The sequence below is a fragment of the Convolutriloba macropyga genome, chromosome 5, assembly GCF_964194025.1.
Source record: "Convolutriloba macropyga chromosome 5, txConMacr16.3, whole genome shotgun sequence".
In the NCBI taxonomy this organism is placed as follows: Eukaryota; Metazoa; Xenacoelomorpha; order Acoela; family Convolutidae; genus Convolutriloba; species Convolutriloba macropyga.
Window position 1 is genome coordinate 11376442 of NC_134472.1, and position 20077 is coordinate 11396518.

Below are 20077 nucleotides of genomic sequence, written 5' to 3' on the forward strand. Positions count from 1 at the left end.
TCCCAAAATTGATATTTGAAATCAAAAACTCAAGACTCTAATATTCAAGAATTAGGGCAAATGTTTGGCACAACTTAGATGCACACTATTGACCTTTAATAAGTAAAGGTTCATAAAATCTAAAGTTTCATAAGTGAGCTCAGAAGTCATTTTTTTGAGTGAGGTAAGTCAATGAAAAAGTCAATTCCAAGTTGTCACGGTAAGACGAAACAAAAATCTGTTAGACAAAGTAAAAAAAATAGGAGCGCTATAATAGCCGCCTAGAATTGAGGACGCGGCTATTAATAAATAAAAACATAGCAGCACAAGTGCTGGCCTACAATTCAAAGAATTTTCATTGACTAAGCACAAAACTAGACCTAAAACGGATTATGAATGGATTGGGAAAACCATTTTGAAAAAAAATCCGATCCAAAAAATCGAAAAAAACAGTAAATATCAAAATGAAACTGCCGCATGTGAACAAACATAGCTGGCAGATTGCCAGAAAATAGCCGCAATAGATTCGTAGATCTGCAGTCTAAAAAAATCAAAAAAAGACAGACCAAACATAGCCGGCAGATTGCCGGAATAGCTGCGAAAGAATAGACCTGCGTGCCATATAATAGAGATAGAAACAGTTACAGATCTAAACTGAAAAAAAAATCACGCCGCTCAAAACACTAGGCTAAAAACATTCAGCGATAAATTAGTAAAGCTTGTTAAAATTCATTCCACAGAAGCCTCTTATTAGGGACCGTTACTGCACATAGGAGTTCCTTTGACCTTAAACAAATTCAAATTAAACTTAAGCTTTAAAGTGCAAAAGTCATTTTATTGAGTGAGGTAAGTCACGTATGATCAAAATCTAATCACGCAAATAACCCACAAGATTTCGCTAAAGCGAGTGAGAAATGACGTCATGCGCGCAAATGCCGTTAGTGAGAGGAAGAAGTCATTCAGAAAATTTGACTTTTTCAGCGTTGCTGTGTGAACAAATGTAAAACGAAAAAAGAGCGTCAGACGACGAAACAAAAAAAACCAAGAGCACCGCAATATAGCTACGCTCAGCTTACAGCTTCGCAGCTATAAAAACATTCGTCTTTTCATTGAAGGCTGATATGTTATATTTTGTTTAAAAATCTGTATAAGTTTTTGCTGCCTCTATTAGCTGCTCTCAAATAACCTTCATTTAGAGTGACACACACCCATCTGACCTCATCTCTTTGAATTAAAGTAAATAAAAGTCAACTTCAAAGTGAGGAAGTCATTTTTGAGAGTGGGGTAAGTCAAGTGTGACCAAAAATTTAATCACGCAAATGAACAAAAAAACTCGCTCCACTAAGAGCGAAAAATGACGTCACACACGCACTTCAGTTGAAATTGCATGATCGAATGAACAAAAAACAGATTTGAAGTGGTTGTGACGTCATATAGTCGTAACAAAAATCGCGACGACGAAATAAAAAACCAAGAGAAGGTCAATAATAGCCCTAGCTATCGCTGTGCGGCTATTAAAAAACCAATAGCGAGAAAGCGAATTTTTGTTCAAACACTGTTTTCTCACTCTGCTTTAAATTTTGAGCGAAAAATTTCACGCACCAAAACCACTCGCTTTTTCGCTCCACTTCCTGTTTCAGCGTGACCAAAATCACTACTCCAATTTGACTTCAAAAATCATGAAAATGTGTGAACAGATCTTAAAAAAAAAGACAGCACCCCAATACAATTCAAATTCTTTGAATTGTAAAAAAAACAAGAGAAGGCCAATAATAGCCCCAGCTATCGCTGTGCGGCTATTAAAAAGAAATTTCGCGCATAATACAGGTATAGAATTTACTGAAACTGCGAGTGGCTGTTGATAGTAAACCATACTTGAGTTGAGATTGAGAATCCTTCGCTTTTCTTCAATTCATTTAATGTATCGAAGGGACCACTGTAATCCCCATTGCACATGAACGATGGTAGTTTTTTTCAAGACGATACCTTTAGTTGCGAAGTGATGACAGAGGACAGTCTTGTAGTTGTTGGACTTAGCACTCTTGGGCGACTCCGGGTGTTCCTGCCTCAACTCGTCATCCCCGTGGGCAAAGTTACAGCTCGTGCGAGTACAGCGACCCGTCTGCTCATAAATGGAGCACAGCACACACTTCCACTTTGGGTTATCTGCCACCTTTGCCTCAAAGTCGCCTTCAAATCACAACAATTAAGCATTATATTTTTCATAAATTTATTTTCTGATTTTTTACAAAATCTAGATGCCCAAAATAGCTCTACAAATTTCAGGCAGAGTTCCAAAAGAAACTGCAGAAAATGAAGAGTCAAAATAGTAGAGCAGCCGGCGATCTGGTTGATGACACGCATTTTCAATTTTTGTTGAGTTTAATTGAAAATGACAGGGGGCAAATTTTTTTCCTGACAAGGTCGGGTGGGAGGGCTGGAGAGCTTTTTTCTAGTCTGATTGATTTTTTTCGGCTTTATTTAATTAGCACGAAACAAGGTATGGTCTAAAAGCCACCCATTATCGACCAATACATTGATTTGAAGTGAGCGACGAAATTACAGTAGGTTAAAATGTTAAGTGTTAAATACTTAAAGCTCACAAACCGTCGAATCCGATAGGTCTCAACTCGTATCGTCCATGGGCAAACAGACAATTCTTTCCACTCGCACAAACCCCTTGGGTAGTGAAGTTAGTGCACAACGAGGTTTTGTACAGCTGCTTCCTGGATTTGGATGCGTTCTCCATATTCTGTTCCTTCAATTCCTCGTTTCCATGGGCAAATAAGCACAAGTCTCCATTGGGGCAAAAGGCAGCTCGCTCGTAAATCATGCACAGCTTCGTTTTATACCTATAGATTATCATTCTTCTATACAGTTGAGAGGAGGAATTCCAAAGCAAAAGATTTTCATGACTTTCATTATACCGAATACAGTACCTTCTTTAATATGACAGTAAAGACGCTCAATCATTGTTAACAGTGCTTCATTCTTTACAGCAAACAAATTTGATCAATTCTTTATTATTTGATCAATTCTTTATTTGATCAAATTTTTGGGAAACATAAAAAAGGTTGAAGAGGAGAGTTAAATGCATACAACGATAAGGTCAGTTAGCGGTAGTTGCGGATGCTTTTAGAGATAGTTTACTTTGTATCTGTTTGCAATCTTTAACAATTCAGAATTGCCTAAGTCTATGGTCCAGTCCGATGCTGTATTGTTTTTTTGCTCGTTGAGTCTGTTTCTCTTCTTGGCAAACTGGAGTTAAGTAATAACACAAACCTGGGGTCATTTTTATCCGGAATAGGCACACTGGTAGCCATGTCATCTTTCCCATGAGCAAAGGAGCATTTGGCCCCCATGCTGCACGAACCGCTCTTGGAGAAATGGATGCATAGAGAACTCTAAACAAAAGATGAGTCGAATATTTTTCTAATTTACATCCGAATTTTTTGAGGTAATCTGATTCTTTCCGACAATTTCCGATTAAAACAATGATAGCAAATGTTAGAGCCATTATGTTAGGGTTGCTTAATCAGGGTTGGAAACATGGCAAAACATTCAGTGCATGCAAGCTTTTATATAGCATCTGCTGCTACATATGTGATGTTACCAAATAACCCAAAATTAATTTGATATTTTGGGATGCCTTCAACTGTTAGCGCTTGATTATTTACACGTGGTCCTCTAATGAAAAGTAACACTGTTGTTTTTAAAATTATCGAGATCCGAGGCCAAGGTGAATTAATTGGTAAGTTCGCGAGGGCGTTGCGAATAGAAAGTCGTGATAAAATTTTTAATAAGCTTTTTAAAATATCAATGCCTTCACTCAAAAAATTATTGTAACTATCTAATTTATGTAACACCGTTTGAATTTCTTAAGTTTTCATTTAATATTTAGATTAAATTAGAGTACAGAAGTCATTTTCTTGAGTGAGACAAGCCATGATTTTACGATTGTAAAAATTTACATATTGACGAAGGTTAACCAGAAAACTCAAACTAAAGTGTTCAGAGGAAGGTGAGTGGGAGCGGGGGGGGGAGGGGGTTGTAACTGGCAGTCAAACTTAAGATTAACAGCCGCCCTTCACAACCTGAAATTGTCTCCTTAAAACAGTTTTCTTGAATCGCAAACTTAGACAATAGTAGGGCATAAAGTTCTGAAAGTGCTGCTCAGCCACTTGATGTCATCCTTGCTTTACCTGTTATCCCGTTTTTGAGGACGAAAGTCAGAAGCATCAGACGAAAAAATGGTCAAGCGAAAAATCGCAGAAAAAGACCACAGGACTAATATAATTGCTATAGTTTATATTTGAGAGCAAATATCTAAATGGTCATATTCAATCCACTACTGGTCATATAGTACTGATGTTAGAAAAAAGGAGTCTACCCAACTAAATATTGGCAAAAATAAGTGAACCAACGCAGATTTTTACCACTGCTTCGAATTCTTGAAATTTTAATCGGTTACTAGTAAGTAATTTTATTCAAGGGTATCAACCGCAAGGAAAAAAATTGCTGGCAGAAGACTTAAAATCAAGTTATTGAAAAAAAGATCAAAAAGACATCGTATTATGTCTACAAAAATATTTAAAGTTCTACACTATCAACAACTTTCAAACCCGTATTACTCTTTCATTGAGGTGACTAAGCAATTTTCTTTGGAGACCCTTTTTGTTGAATCTCAAACTTAGACACTAGTAAGGCAAAAAGTTCTAAGAGAGCTACTCAGCTGAAAGAATTTGATGTCGGTTGCTCTACAAAATGTAATGGTTTAAACTTGTCATGTAAAGAATGAACAGCTGCATCAAATAATGTTCACAAGATATCCTTATTCGACGTTATATTATCCCATCTAAAGTGAAGACAAATTAATGGAAAAAAACTTGAAAAAAGCTGGAAAATTGTCAGAAAACTGCCGCCATTGACCGCTTGACGCACATTGGCATTCAAACGGAAAAAGAAAAATTTTTAAAGATAGGAATTGACATTTTCTAAGAGTCGAAGTGGTCTTATTTGATGTGCAAATTCTGCATATTCGGTTGGATTTTAAAATTACACTTATTTCAGCTTCCAAACTCAAGACTATTAGGCGTACTCCTAATGCCATTTAGCAATCGCTTTATTGAATTTTGATAACCTAATGCACTATGACTAAATGACCGGGCTTTAAAAGTTTATCCAGTTTCTTTTGATTTTCCTCTCTTGACTTGACTGTATTCACTAAATTACTTATTTCAATACGGGAAAGAATTTAAAATCCATTTAAAGTGAGTGAATTAAGTCACGAGTCAACCGTGAAATTCGTGTCTTAAGTAAAATGAAAAACGAGATCAAAAAGTAAAGCGAAAAGTAAAGCGAATAACGAGAGCGCCCAAAAAATAAATAGCCTTTGAGAGGCCGACGGCGGCTATTAAAAACCAAAATGAAAAATACCTCAATAGATGCAAAACAAACCCGGCAGATTGCCAGAAAATAGCCGCCGTTGATTCCCATAACTCTATTGCGATTGAAATAAAAGAAAATATCAACAAATATTGATTTTTGTAAAAAAACATTTTTAAATGCGATTTATTTTGATGACATTTCGTAATTGAAAATACTCCTGTCTCTCAGTGAGAGGCTACAGGGTCTAGTATCAATACCAATAAGCATTATAGGTAGTAACTAAAACTTATGAGAACAAAGTTCAAGTACCCGGCATCTAAAAATGCGCTTTATGGGTTTATCCCGCTTCTATTTCTGACTTTGATTTTTTATACTGACTCTCTTCATTTTCAATTGCTTTGCTGAGCAGCTGCTGTTTAAAAGGACTTTGAGCAGAATGACAGAAGAGTAAAACTAGCCAAGAGAAGTCAAAAAGATTTCACGCAAAATGTCGATAAGAGCGCTATAAGAGCGCTATAATAGACGGCTGAGAAGAAGAGGGCGGCTATAAAAAACAAGATGAAGTCACACATGCAATTTAGTAAAAACAAAAAGTAAGCATGAAGGAATGAGTGAACAGAAGCTAATTTGAAGTAATCATGAGGTCAGATGGTCTTAAGACATCTCTTAACAAAACAAAAAAACACACCCGGCAGATTGCCGGAAAATTGAAGCCGTTGATTCCAATAAGCATGCTTGGGATTGAAAGAATAGAAGATATTGAAAAAAAAAAATTTGTACAAAAACATTTTTTAAGTCCGATTTATTTTGATGGCATTTTGTCGTTGAACATAACGTAATTCTGTTTCTTAGAGAGAGGCTACAGGGGCTACTGTCAAAAGCAATAAGCATTAGAGATGGTAACTAAGACTTATAGGAACGACGTTCAAATAGCGGGCATCTAAAATTGGGCTTTATGGGTTTATCCCGTTTCTACTTCTGACTTCAATTTTTTATACTGACAATGTTCAATTTGAAATGCTTTGCTGAGCAACTGATGTTCAAAATCACTCTTAGCAGAATGAGAGAAGACAGAAACTAGCCTAGAGAAGTCAAAATTTCATGCAAAATGTCGAAAAAGCGGCAAAATGGTAAAGCGAAAAAAAGTTTGACGAAGTAAAAAAAACATAGCAGGACAAGTCCTGACGTACAATTCAAAGAACTTTCATTGACTAAACAAAAAACTGGACCTTGAACGGAATATGAATGGATTGGGAACACCATTTAGAAAAAAATCCGATCCAAAAAATCGAAAATACAGTAAAAATCAAAGTGAAATTGCCGCATGTGAACAAAAAACGACTAGCGAGAAAGCGAATTTTTGTTCAAACACCGTTTTCTCACTCTACTTAAAATTTAGAGCGAAAAAATTTCACGCCGCAAAACCACTCGCTTTTTCGCTCCACTTCCTGTTTCGGCGTGACCAAAATCACGACTCCAATTTGACTTCAAAAATCATAAAAATGTGTGAACCGATCTTAAAAAACACAGCGCCCCAATACAATTCAAATTCTTTGAATTGTAAAAAAATAGGAGCGCTATAATAGCCGGCTGAGAAGATGAGGGCGGCTATTAAACAAGGACATTAATAGCTAACTCACGCTCAACTATCAACAATGGATATCGCACAGACTAAGCTACCGACTGCTGGAAAAAACTTTTTGCTTAATTTCTACTAATTCAAAGTACGCCATTTCATTTCTACTGACTCATCAGCAAGAGTAGGGTATAGAGTGGGGATGTTACAAAAAACCAAAGTACTGATTAGAAGTCCCACAATTTTTGGTCTAGATGGCACAACGGTCAGCCGAGTCATCTGTAGAACTGTAAATGACTTAAGAAAGATCAACATGACGCAACAAATTGCTACCAACCATCGGCAATTAAAAAGAAAATGCGCTCAAAACTGAAAACATTCGAAATTAACTGATAATCAGGTCTTTAAAGATAAAAGCTGCCTATCAATATTTTCCCTTAATTGATCAAGATACATATATTGGCTCTTAATAACATGTACGAGAAAATCCTTTCAAATTGGAAGTCACATTGCAGCAGATGAACACAAAATTCTCCCACAAAAGCCAATGTAGTCAAAGAGCTCTGCTAAAAGTTTTACAGCTGTAAAAAGCTATAGAATACCAAAAAAGCCGCGATATCGGCCCTTTGCGGAGGCAATTGAAAAGATTACCTAGACCATAGACAAAGTCGCTAACTAAACATCTAAATTCTGATTTTAAATAAATCAAAATATAAATGCCTTCACTCAAAAAATTATTGTAACTATCTAATTTATGTAACACCGTTTGAATTTCTTAAGTTTTCGTTTAAAATTTAGATTAAATTAGAGTACAGAAGTCATTTTCTTGAGTGAGGCAAGCCATGATTTTACGATTGTAAAAATTTACATATTGACGAAGGTTAACCAGAAAACTCAAACCAAAGTGTTCAGAAGAAGGTGAGTGGGAGCGGGGGGGGGGGGGGGTTGTAACTGGCAGTCAAACTTAAGATTAACAGCCGCCCTTCACAACCTGAAATTGTCTCCTTAAAACAGTTTTGTTGAATCGCAAACTTAGACACTAGTAAGGCAAAAAGTTCTAAGAAAGCTACTCAGCTGAAAGAATTTGATGTCAGTTGCTCTACAAAAAACAAAATGTAATGGTTTAAACTTGTCATGTAAAGAATGAACAGCTGCATCAAATAATGTTCACAAGATATCCTTATTCGACGTTATATTATCCCATCTAAAGTGAAGACAAATTAATGGAGGAAAACTTGAAAAAAAGCTGAAGAATTGTCAGAAAACTGCCGCCGTTGACCGCTTGAAGCACATTGGTATTCGAACGGAAAAAGAAAAATTTTTGAAGATAGGAATTGACATTTATTAGGAGTCAAAGTGGTCATATTTGGTGTGCAAATTCTGCATATTCGGTTGGATTTTGAAATTACACTTAATTCAGCTTCCAAACTCAAGGCTATTATGCGTAATCCTAATGCCATTTAGCAATCGCTTTTTGAACTTTGATAACCTAATGCACTATGACTAAATGACCGGGCTTTTTATGTTTATCCAGTTTCATTTGATTTTCCTCTCTTGACTTGACTGTATTCACTACATTACTTATTTCAATACGGGAAAGAATTTAAAATCTATTTATAGTGAGTGAAACAAGTCACGAGTCAACCGTGGAAATCGTGACCGTAAAATGAAAAACGAGATCAAAAATTAAAGCGAATTTTAAAGAGCGCCCAAAAAATAAATAGCCGTTGAGAGGCCGACGGCGGCTATTAAAAACTAAAATGAAAAATACCTCAATAGATGCAAAACAAACCCGGCAGATTGCCAGAAAATAGCCGCCGTTGATTCCCATAACTCTATTGCGATTGAAATAAAAGAAAATATCCACAGATATTGATTTTTGTATAAAAACATCTTTAAATGCGATTTATTTTGATGACATTTCGTAATTTAAAATACTCCTGTCTCTCAGTGAGAGGCTACAGGGTCTAGTATCAATACCAAGAAGCATTATATGTAGTAACTAAAACCTATGAGAACAAAGTTCAAGTACCGGGCATCTAAAAATGGGCTTTATGGGTTTATCCCGTTTCTATTTCTGACTTTGATTTTTTATACTGACTCTCTTCATTTTGAATTGCTTTGCTGAGCAGCTGCTGTTTAAAAGGACTTTGAGCAGAATGACAGAAGAGTAAAACTAGCCAAGAGAAGTCAAAAAGATTTCACGCAAAATGTCGATAAGAGCGCTATAAGAGCGCTATAATAGACGGCTGAGAAGAAGAGGGCGGCTATTAAAAACAAGATGAAGTCACACATTCAATTTAGTAAAAACAAAAAATAAGCATGAAGGAATGAATGAACAGAAGCTAATTTGAAGTAATCATGAGGTCAGATGTTCTTAAGACATCTCTTAACAAAACAAAAAACATACCCGGCAGATTGCCGGAAAATAGCCGCCGTTGATTCCAATAAGCATGATTGGGATTGAAAGAATAGAAGAGATATTGAAAAAAAAAGATATTTGTACAAAAACAATTTTTAAGTCCGATTTATTTTGATGGCATTTCGTAGTTGAACATAACGTACTTCTGTTTCTTAGAGATATGCTACAGGGGCTACTATCAAAAACAATAACCATTAGAGATGGTAACTAAGACTTATAGGAACGACGTTCAAATAGCGGGCATCTAAAATTGGGCTTTATGGGTTTATCCCATTTCTACTTCTGACTTCACTTTTTTATACTGACTCTGTTCATTTTGAATTGCTTTGCTGAGCAACTGATGTTCAAAATCACTCTTAGCAGAATGAGAAGAGAAACTAGCCTAGAGAAGTCAAAAAGATATCACGCAAAATGTTAAAAAAAGCGGCAAAATGAGGTAAAGCGAATTATTTTTTATTCGACGAAGTAAAAAAACATAGCAGGACAAGTCCTGACGTACAATTCAAAGAATTTTCATTGAATAAACAGAAAAACTAGACCTAAAATGGACTATGAGTGTATTGAGATGCCGCATGTGAACAAGCCGCATTGCCGCATTCAGATGACAAAATGCCGCATGTGAACAAAAAAACCACTAGCAAGAAATGAAAATTTAATTCAAACAGAAAACTAGCCCTAGAATGAGCTGTGAATGGATTGGCAAAACCATTTAGAAAAAAAATCCGATCCAAAAAATCCAAAAAACAGTAAAAATCAGAGTGAAATTGCCGCATGTGAACAAAAAAACACTAGCGAGAAAGCTAATTTTTGTTCAAACACCGTTTTCTCACTCTACTTAAAATTTAGAGCAAAAAAATTTCACGCCGCAAAACCACTCGCTTTTTCGCTCCACTTCCTGTTTCGGCGTGACCAAAATCACTACTCCAATTTGACTTCAAAAATCATGAAAATGTGTGAACAGATCATAAAAAAAAGACAGCGCCCCAATACAATTCAAATTCTCTGAATTGTAAAAAAATTAGGAGCTCTATAATACCCGGCTGAGAAGATGAGGGCGGCTATTAAACAAGGACATTAATAGCTAACTCACGCTCAACTATCAACTATGGATATCGCACAGACTAAGCTACCGACTGCTGGAAAAAACTTATCTTAAATTTCTACTAATTCATAGTACGCCATTTCATTTCTACTGACTCATCAGCCAGAGTAGGGTATAGAGTGGGGATGTTAAAAAAAACCGAAGTATTGATTAGAAGTCCCACAATTAGATGGCACAACGGTCAGCCGAGTCATCTGTAGAACTGTAAATGACTTAAGAAAGATCAACATGACGCAACAAATTGCTACCAACTATCGGCAATTAAAAAGAAAATGCGCTCAAAACTGAAAACATTCGAAATTAACTGATAATCAGGTCTTTAAAGATAAAAGCTGCCTATCAATATTTTCCCTTAATTGATCAAGATACATATATTGGCTCTTAATAACATGTACGAGAAAATCCTTTCAAATTGGAAGTCACATTGCAGCAGATGAACACAAAATTCTCTCACAAAAGCCAATGTAGTCAAAGAGCTCAGCTAAAAGTTTTACAGCTGTAAAAAGCTATAGAATACCAAAAAAGCCGCGATATCGGCCCTTTGCGGAGGCAATTGAAAAGATTACCCAGACCATAGACAAAGTCGCTAACTAAACATCTAAATTCTGATTTTAAATAAATCAAAATATAAATGCCTTCACTCAAAAAATTATTGTAACTATCTAATTTATGTAACACCGTTTGAATTTCTTAAGTTTTCGTTTAAAATTTAGATTAAATTAGAGTACAGAAGTCATTTTCTTGAGTGAGGCAAGCCATGATTTTACGATTGTAAAAATTTACATATTGACGAAGGTTAACCAGAAAACTCAAACCAAAGTGTTCAGAGGAAGGTGAGTGGGAGCGGGGGGGGGGGGGGTTGTAACTGGCAGTCAAACTTAAGATTAACAGCCGCCCTTCACAACCTGAAATTGTCTCCTTAAAACAGTTTCGCTGAATCGCAAACTTAGACACTAGTAGGGCATAAAGTTCTTAAAGTGCTGCTCAGCCACTTGATGTCATCCTTGCTTTACCTGTTATCCCGTTTTTGAGGACGAAAGTCAGAAGCATCAGACAAAAAATGGTCAAGCGAAAAATCGCAGAAAATAGACCACAGGACTAATATAATTGCTATAGTTTATATTTGAGAGCAAATATCTAAATGGTCATATTCAATCCACTACTGGTCATATAGTACTGATGTTAGAAAAAAGGAGTCCACCCAACTAAATATTAGCAAAAATGAACCAACGCAGAGTTTTACCACTGCTTCGATTTCTTGAAGTTTTAATCAGTTACTAATAAGTAATTTCATTCAAGGGTATCAATCGCAAGGAAAAAATTGCTGGCAGAAGACTTAAAATGAATTTATTGAAAAAAAGGTCAAAAAGACATCGTATTATGTCTACAAAAAATATTTAAAGCTATCAACAACCTTCAAACCCGTATTACTCTTTCATTGAGGTGACTATAGGCAATTTTCTTTGGAATCCCTTTTTGTTGAATCTCGAACTTAGACACTAGTAAGGCAAAAAGTTCTAAGAGAGCTACTCAGCTGAAAGAATTTGATGTAGGTTGCTCTACAAAATGTAATGGTTTAAACTTGTCATGTAAAGAATGCACAGCTGCATCAAATAATGTTCACAATATTTCCTTATTCAACGTTATATTATCCCATCTAAAGTGAAGACAACTTGGAGGAAAACTTGAAAAAAGCTGGAAAATTGTCAGAAAACTGCCACCGTGAATCGCTTCACGCACATTGGTATTCAAACGGAAAAAGAAAAATTTTTAAAGATAGGAATTGACATTTTCTAAGAGTCAAAGTGGTCTTATTTGGTGTGCAAATTCTGCATATTCGGTTGGATTTTAAAATTACACTTAATTCAGCTTCCAAACTCAAGGCTATTAAGCGTGATCCTAATGCCATTTAGCAATCGCTTTATTGAACTTTGATAACCTAATGCACTATGACTAAATGACCGGGCTTTATATGTTTATCCAGTTTCTTTTGATTTTCCTCTCTTGACTTGACTGTATTCACTACATTACTTATTTCAATACGGGAAAGAATTTAAAATTCATTTATAGTAAGTGAATTAAGTCACGAGTCAACCGTGAAAATCATGACTTAAGTAAAATGAAAAACGAGATCAAAAAGTAAAGCGAATTTTAAAGAGCGCGCCCAAAAAATAAATAGCCGTTGAGAGGCCGACGGCGGCTATTAAAAACTAAAATGAAAAATACCTCAATAGATGTGAAACATACCCGGCAGATTGCCAGAAAATAGCCGCCGTTGATTCCCATAACTCTATTGGGATTGAAAGAAAAGAAAATTTCAACAAAAATTGATTTTTGTATTAAAACATTTTAAATGCGATCTATTTTGATGACATTTCGTAATTGAAAATACTCCTGTCTCTCAGTGAGAGGCTACAGGGTCTAGTATCAATACCAATAAGCATTATAGGTAGTAACTAAAACTTATGAGAACAAAGTTCAAGTACCGGGCATCTAAAAATGGGCTTTATGGGTTTATCCCGTTTCTATTTCTGACTTTGATTTGTTATACTGAATCTCTTCAATTTGAATTGCTTTGCTGAGCAGCTGCTGTTTAAAAGGACTTTGAGCAGAATGACAGAAGAGTGAAACTAGCCTAGAGAAGTCAAAAAGATTTCACGCAAAATGTCGAAAAAGCGGCACAATGGGTAAAGCAAAAAAAAAGTTAGACAAAAAAAGGAGCACTATAATAGCCGGCTGAGAAGATGAGGGTGGATATTAAAAACAAGATGAAGTCACACATGCAATTTAGTAAAAACAAAAAGTAAGCATGAAGGAATGAATGAACAGAAGCTAATTTGAAGTAATCATGAGGTCAGATGGTCTTAAGACATCTCTTAACAAAACAAAAAACATACCCGGCAGATTGCCGGAAAATAGCCGCCGTTGATTCCAATAAGCATGATTGGGATTGAAAGAAAAGATATTTGGACAAAAACATTTTTTAAGTCCGATTTATTTTGATGCCATTTCGTAGTTGAACATAACGTACTTCTGTTTCTTAGAGAGAGGCTACAGGGGCTACTATCAAAAGCAATAAGCATTAGAGATGGTAACTAAGACTTATAGGAACGACGTTCAAATAGCGGGCATCTAAAATTGGGCTTTATGGGTTTATCCCGTTTCTACTTCTGACTTCACTTTTTTATACTGACTCTGTTCATTTTGAATTGCTTTGCTGAGCAACTGATGTTCAAAATCACTCTTAGCAGAATGAGAAGAGAAACTAGCCTAGAGAAGTCAAAAAGATATCACGCAAAATGTTAAAAAAAGCGGCAAAATGAGGTAAAGCGAATTATTTTTTTATTCGACGAAGTAAAAAAAACATAGCAGGACAAGTCCTGACGTACAATTCAAAGAATTTTCATTGAATAAACAGAAAAACTAGACCTAAAATGGACTATGAGTGAATTGAGATGAATTCAGTTGAAATTGCATGAACGAATGAACAAAAAGTGGCTAAGACGTCATATGGTCGTAACAAAAATCATGACGACGAAATAAAAAAAAACCAAGAGAAGGCCAATAATAGCCCCAGCTATCGCTGTGCGGCTATTAACAAGTTATTAATAGGTCAGTCTCAGAAACGTAAATCATATATGCTCAAATAACTTATCACCACATTGACCTCAAAAACAGAGACTGCAGTCAATAACTAACCCAAACGAATCCAGCTACTTAGAGGCAAAGTCACCAAAAAAGTAACTGTTTGTCTTCTGGAAACAGGATCTCTACAAAAATCAAGGAAGAACGACTAACAGGAACAGATTTCCAGAACAAGCCGCGATAGCTTCGTAGACCTACAGTCTCAAAAACATATTTCTCATTAAATAGTGAGGTATTAAATTTTGATTAGGAATCTGTATAACTAAGTGCTTCTTCTATTAGTTGCTCTTAAATTACTTCAATTAGAGTGACGCACGCTCACTTGAACTTATCTCCTTCAATTAAAGTAAGGAAACGTCAATTTGAGAGTCATGAACTCATATTTGAGAATGAGTAAGTCAAGCATGACCAAAAATTTAATAACGCGAATGAAGAACAAACTCGCTCCAATTATAGTGAAAAATGACGTGACGCGCGCATTTCAACCGATATTGAATGAACGAACGAAACAAAGCTGATTTGAAGTGATTGTGATGTCACATGTTGGTAACAAAAATCTTGAAAAGAAATAGGAGGACACGTCCTGGAAGACAATCCAAAAAAAAAAACGATCTATGAACCGACAATAAACAATTTTACAGCAACATAAAATTAAGACACTCAACTAATTCCTTGCCAAACCGAACAAAAAATCTAAAAACAATAATAAAAATCCTTTTAAAAAGATTTAGTGTTTTAGGAATCCCAAAAAAAAACAACTATTGAAAATATTGACTCCATGCGAGCTTAGAATGTAGAACCGTTACATAAAAATGCAACCTTGTGGGAATAAATGAAAGACAAAGCAAACAGACAAAAACTGAGGGAAATCGGCAAAAATCAGAATTCTTGAAAATAGGTGGAACCTCTTAGCTACAAGCCAAAACGTTCATCACAACAGATTTCCAGAACAAGCCGCGATAGCTTCGTAGATCTACAGTCTCAAAAACATATTTTTCATTAAATGCTGAGGTATTAATTTTTGATTAGGAATCTGTATAACTTAGTGTTGCTTCTATTAGTTGCTATTAAATTACTTCAGTTAGAGTGACGCACTCTCACTTGACCTTATCTCCTACAACTAATGTAAGGAAAAGTCAATTTGAGAGTCAAGAACTCATGTTTGAGAATGATTAAGTCAAGTATGACCAAAAATTTAATAACGCAAACGCAGAACAAACTCGCTCCAAATGTAGTGAAAAGTGACGTGACGCGCGCAGTTCAACCTAAATTGAATGAACGAAATAAAAGTAGATTTGAAGTGATTGTGATGTCACATGTGTTGTAACAAGAGGACAAATCCTGGAAGACAATCCAAAGAAATAAATTGACCAATGAACCGACAATAAATATTTTTACAGCAGCATAAAAGTAAGACACTCGACTAAGTCCCTGACCCTATATGTGCAAAACTAAACAAAAAATCTAAAAACAATTAGAAAAATTTTTTTTAAAAGATTTAGTGTTTTACGAATCGCAAAAAATAACAACTATGGAAAATATTGACTAACAAAGCAAACAGGCAAAAACTTAAGGAAATTGGCAAAACTCAAACTTTTGAAAAACAGTGGAACCTCTTAGCTACAAGCCAAAACGTTAATCACAACATACCCTAAAAACTGTAAGAGCTATAAAATATATGGCTGAAAAAGGGGACAAAACAACTACAAATGAAGGCAAGCTCAACAAATTCAAGTAAATAAAAACGTAGGAAGTTGGACCCAAAAATTGACTAAAATTGTGCCGCACTAGATAGTGAATAAAAGTTTTTTTTTTCTTTTCGAGGGGCGTGAGCGGTGGAGCATAATGCTGCGAGTCGGGTTGAAATCGCCAACTGGAGGAGGATGGACGTTGTAGTGAGTGGGGGGTGGGGGGGGGGGTTAGTGGTGGGGGGATGTGCCTGCAGATTAGGCACCGCCAGATACAGCATGAGACAGTTTCGGTCAATCGAGCTATTTAAAACAAGATCAAGCCAACAGCACCCCAACAATATCAGCGCAAACTCCTAGACAGCTGTAAAAATTCAGTTGTTTTACAAATTCTTTTTACTCGTACACAAATTCCAGAAATATTCTCGTAAACAAATTCCAGAAGAATTCCGGAAAAACTGTACTCGTAAACAAATTCCAGAAAAATGACATTGACTTACGGACAAATTCTCATTGAGGCTAGCCAGTTGTCCGGAATTAGTTGTGGAACGTGAAAACTGTTCAAACTGAAAATGTCTGTACTTCTAATCAATTTTTTTGCATTTTAAAACATTTTTATGATTGATTCCGGATTTTTTCCGTAAGTACGTCTACCTTAAATTTACGTTGTCGTTATAGTTAAACTTTCACTTCAGTATTTTCCTGAGTCAGTTAGTCTTTTAACGTTAGGTAAGTCATCTTCGGTAAGTCTACTTGTCAATTGTCTAGAAGTTTGAGCAATTAGAAATGATAATCTATAGATTTTTAGTCAATTCATATGAAACTTGAAGAAATCGGAACGTTACTGGAAATTAACTTCTAAAACGGGTAGAATACTATGTGATTTTCCGATCTTAACGCTTAATTGCTTAACGAGTGTAGTTGGGGAAAACTTTTGAACAACAGCTTTCTTAAAGCTGACGCCAAGCGTCGCGTCGTTCTTGAAGGTGAAAAGTCAACTTCAAAGTGAGGAAGTCAATTTTGAGAGTGAGATAAGTCACATGTGACCAAAAACGTAATCACGCGAATGAACAAAAACTCACTCGACAAGAGTGAGAAGTGACGTCACGCATTCCTTTCAGTTCAAATTGCCTGAACGAGTGAACAAAAACAGATTTGAAGTGGTTGTGACGTCATATGGTCATAACAAAAATCTTGACGACGAAAACATAGCGGGCAAATTTTGAACAACAGCTTTCTGAAAGCTGACACCAAGCGTCGACTCATTCTTGATCATAGCTCTCAAAAAAGAACAAACTTCTGTTTCTTTGAGAGAGGCTACAGGGGCTACTATCAACACCAATAAGCATTAGAGGTGGTAACTAAGACTTATAGGAACGACGTTCAAATAGCGGGCATCTAAAATTGGGCTTTATGGGTTTATCCCGTTTCTACTTCTGACTTCACTTTTTTATACTGACTCTGTTCATTTTGAATTGCTTTGCTGAGCAACTGATGTTCAAAATCACTCTTAGCAGAATGAGAAGAGAAACTAGCCTAGAGAAGTCAAAAAGATATCACGCAAAATGTTAAAAAAAGCGGCAAAATGAGGTAAAGCGAATTATTTTTTTATTCGACGAAGTAAAAAAACATAGCAGGACAAGTCCTGACGTACAATTCAAAGAATTTTCATTGAATAAACAGAAAAACTAGACCTAAAATGGACTATGAGTGTATTGAGATGAATTCAGTTGAAATTGCATGAACGAATGAACAAAAAGTGGCTAAGACGTCATATGGTCGTAACAAAAATCATGACGACGAAATAAAAAAAAACCAAGAGAAGGCCAATAATAGCCCCAGCTATCGCTGTGCGGCTATTAACAAGTTATTAATAGGTCAGTCTCAGAAACGTAAATCATATATGCTCAAATAACTTATCACCACATTGACCTCAAAAACAGAGACTGCAGTCAATAACTAACCCAAACGAATCCAGCTACTTAGAGGCAAAGTCACCAAAAAAGTAAATGTTTGTCTTCTGGAAACAGGATCTCTACAAAAATCAAGGAAGAACGACTAACAGGAACAGATTTCCAGAACAAGCCGCGATAGCTTCGTAGATCTACAGTCTCAAAAACATATTTCTCATTAAATAGTGAGGTATTAAATTTTGATTAGGAATCTGTATAAATAAGTGCTTCTTCTATTAGTTGCTCTTAAATTACTTCAATTAGAGTGACGCACGCTCACTTGAACTTATCTCCTTCAATTAAAGTAAGGAAACGTCAATTTGAGAGTCAAGAACTCATATTTGAGAATGAGTAAGTCAAGCATGACCAAAAATTTAATAACGCGAATGAAGAACAAACTCGCTCCAATTATAGTGAAAAATGACGTGACGCGCGCATTTCAACCGATATTGAATGAACGAACGAAACAAAGCTGATTTGAAGTGATTGTGATGTCACATGTTGGTAACAAAAATCTTGAAAAGAAATAGGAGGACACGTCCTGGAAGACAATCCAAAAAAAACGATCTATGAACCGACAATAAACAATTTTACAGCAACATAAAATTAAGACTCTCAACTAATTCCTTGCCAAACCGAACAAAAAATCTAAAAACAATAATAAAAATCCTTTTAAAAAGATTTAGTGTTTTAGGAATCCCAAAAAAAACAACTATTGAAAATATTGACTCCATGCGAGCTTAGAATGTAGAACCGTTACATAAAAATGCAACCTTGTGGGAATAAATGAAAGACAAAGCAAACAGACAAAAACTGAGGGAAATCGGCAAAAATCAGAATTCTTGAAAATAGGTGGAACCTCTTAACTACAAGCCAAAACGTTCATCACAACAGATTTCCAGAACAAGCCGCGATAGCTTCGTAGATCTACAGTCTCAAAAACATATTTTTCATTAAATGCTGAGGTAATAATTTTTGATTAGGAATCTGTATAACTTAGTGTTGCTTCTTTTAGTTGCTATTAAATTACTTCAGTTAGAGTGACGCACTCTCACTTGACCTTATCTCCTTCAACTAATGTAAGGAAAAGTCAATTTGAGAGTCAAGAACTCATGTTTGAGAATGATTAAGTCAAGTATGACCAAAAATTTAATAGCGCAAACGCAGAACAAACTCGCTCCAAATGTAGTGAAAAGTGACGTGACGCGCGCAGTTCAACCTAAATTGAATGAACGAAATAAAAGTAGATTTGAAGTGATTGTGATGTCACATGTGTTGTAACAAGAGGACAAATCCTGGAAGACAATCCAAAGAAATAAATTGACCAATGAACCGACAATAATTATTTTTACAGCAGCATAAAAGTAAGACACTCGACTAAGTCCCTGACCCTATATGTGCAAAACTAAACAAAAAATCTAAAAACAATTAGAAAAATTCTTTCTAAAAGATTTAGTGTTTTACGAATCGCAAAAAATAACAACTATGGAAAATATTGACTAACAAAGCAAACAGGCAAAAACTTAAGGAAATTGGCAAAACTCAAACTTTTGAAAAACAGTGGAACCTCTTAGCTACAAGCCAAAACGTTAATCACAACATACCCTAAAAACTGTAAGAGCTATAAAATATATGGCTGAAAAAGGGGACAAAACAACTACAAATGAAGGCAAGCTCAACAAATTCAAGTAAATAAAAACGTAGGAAGTTGGACCCAAAAATTGACTAAAATTGTGCCGCACTAGATAGTGAATAAAAGTTTTTTTTTTCTTTTCGAGGGGCGTGAGCGGTGGAGCATAATGCTGCGAGTCGGGTTGAAATCGCCAACTGGAGGAGGATGGACGTTGTAGTGAGTGGGGGGTGGGGGGGTTAGTGGTGGGGGGATGTGCCTGAAGATTAGGCACCGCCAGATACAGCATGAGACAGTTTCGGTCAATCGAGCTATTTAAAACAAGATCAAGCCAACAGCACCCCAACAATATCAGCGCAATCTCCTAGACAGCTGTAAAAATTCAGTTGTTTTACAAATTCTTTTTACTCGTACACAAATTCCAGAAATATTCTCGTAAACAAATTCCAGAAGAATTCCGGAAAAACTGTACTCGTAAACAAATTCCAGAAAAATGACATTGACTTACGGACAAATTCTCATTGAGGCTAGCCAGTTGTCCGGAATTAGTTGTGGAACGTGAAAACTGTTCAAACTGAAAATGTCTGTACTTCTAATCAATTTTTTTTGCATTTTAAAACATTTTTATGATTGATTCCGGATTTTTTCCGTAAGTACGTCTACCTTAAATTTACGTTGTCGTTATAGTTAAACTT

General features: G+C 35.7%; 1 protein-coding gene across 1 annotated transcript in view; it reads right to left on the reverse strand.

Annotated features, from left to right (window-relative positions):
* LOC142339134 (uncharacterized) overlaps positions 1-20077 on the reverse strand; it is a 38530-nt gene that overhangs the window by 15942 nt on the left and 2511 nt on the right. Inside the window, exons 3-5 of the mRNA XM_075388883.1 lie at positions 3262-3383; positions 2587-2831; positions 1966-2169 (exon numbers count right to left, since the gene is read on the reverse strand). Of these exons, the coding sequence (XP_075244998.1) occupies positions 1966-2169; positions 2587-2831; positions 3262-3383 (571 nt within the window). The remainder of the gene's footprint in view (positions 1-1965; positions 2170-2586; positions 2832-3261; positions 3384-20077) is intronic.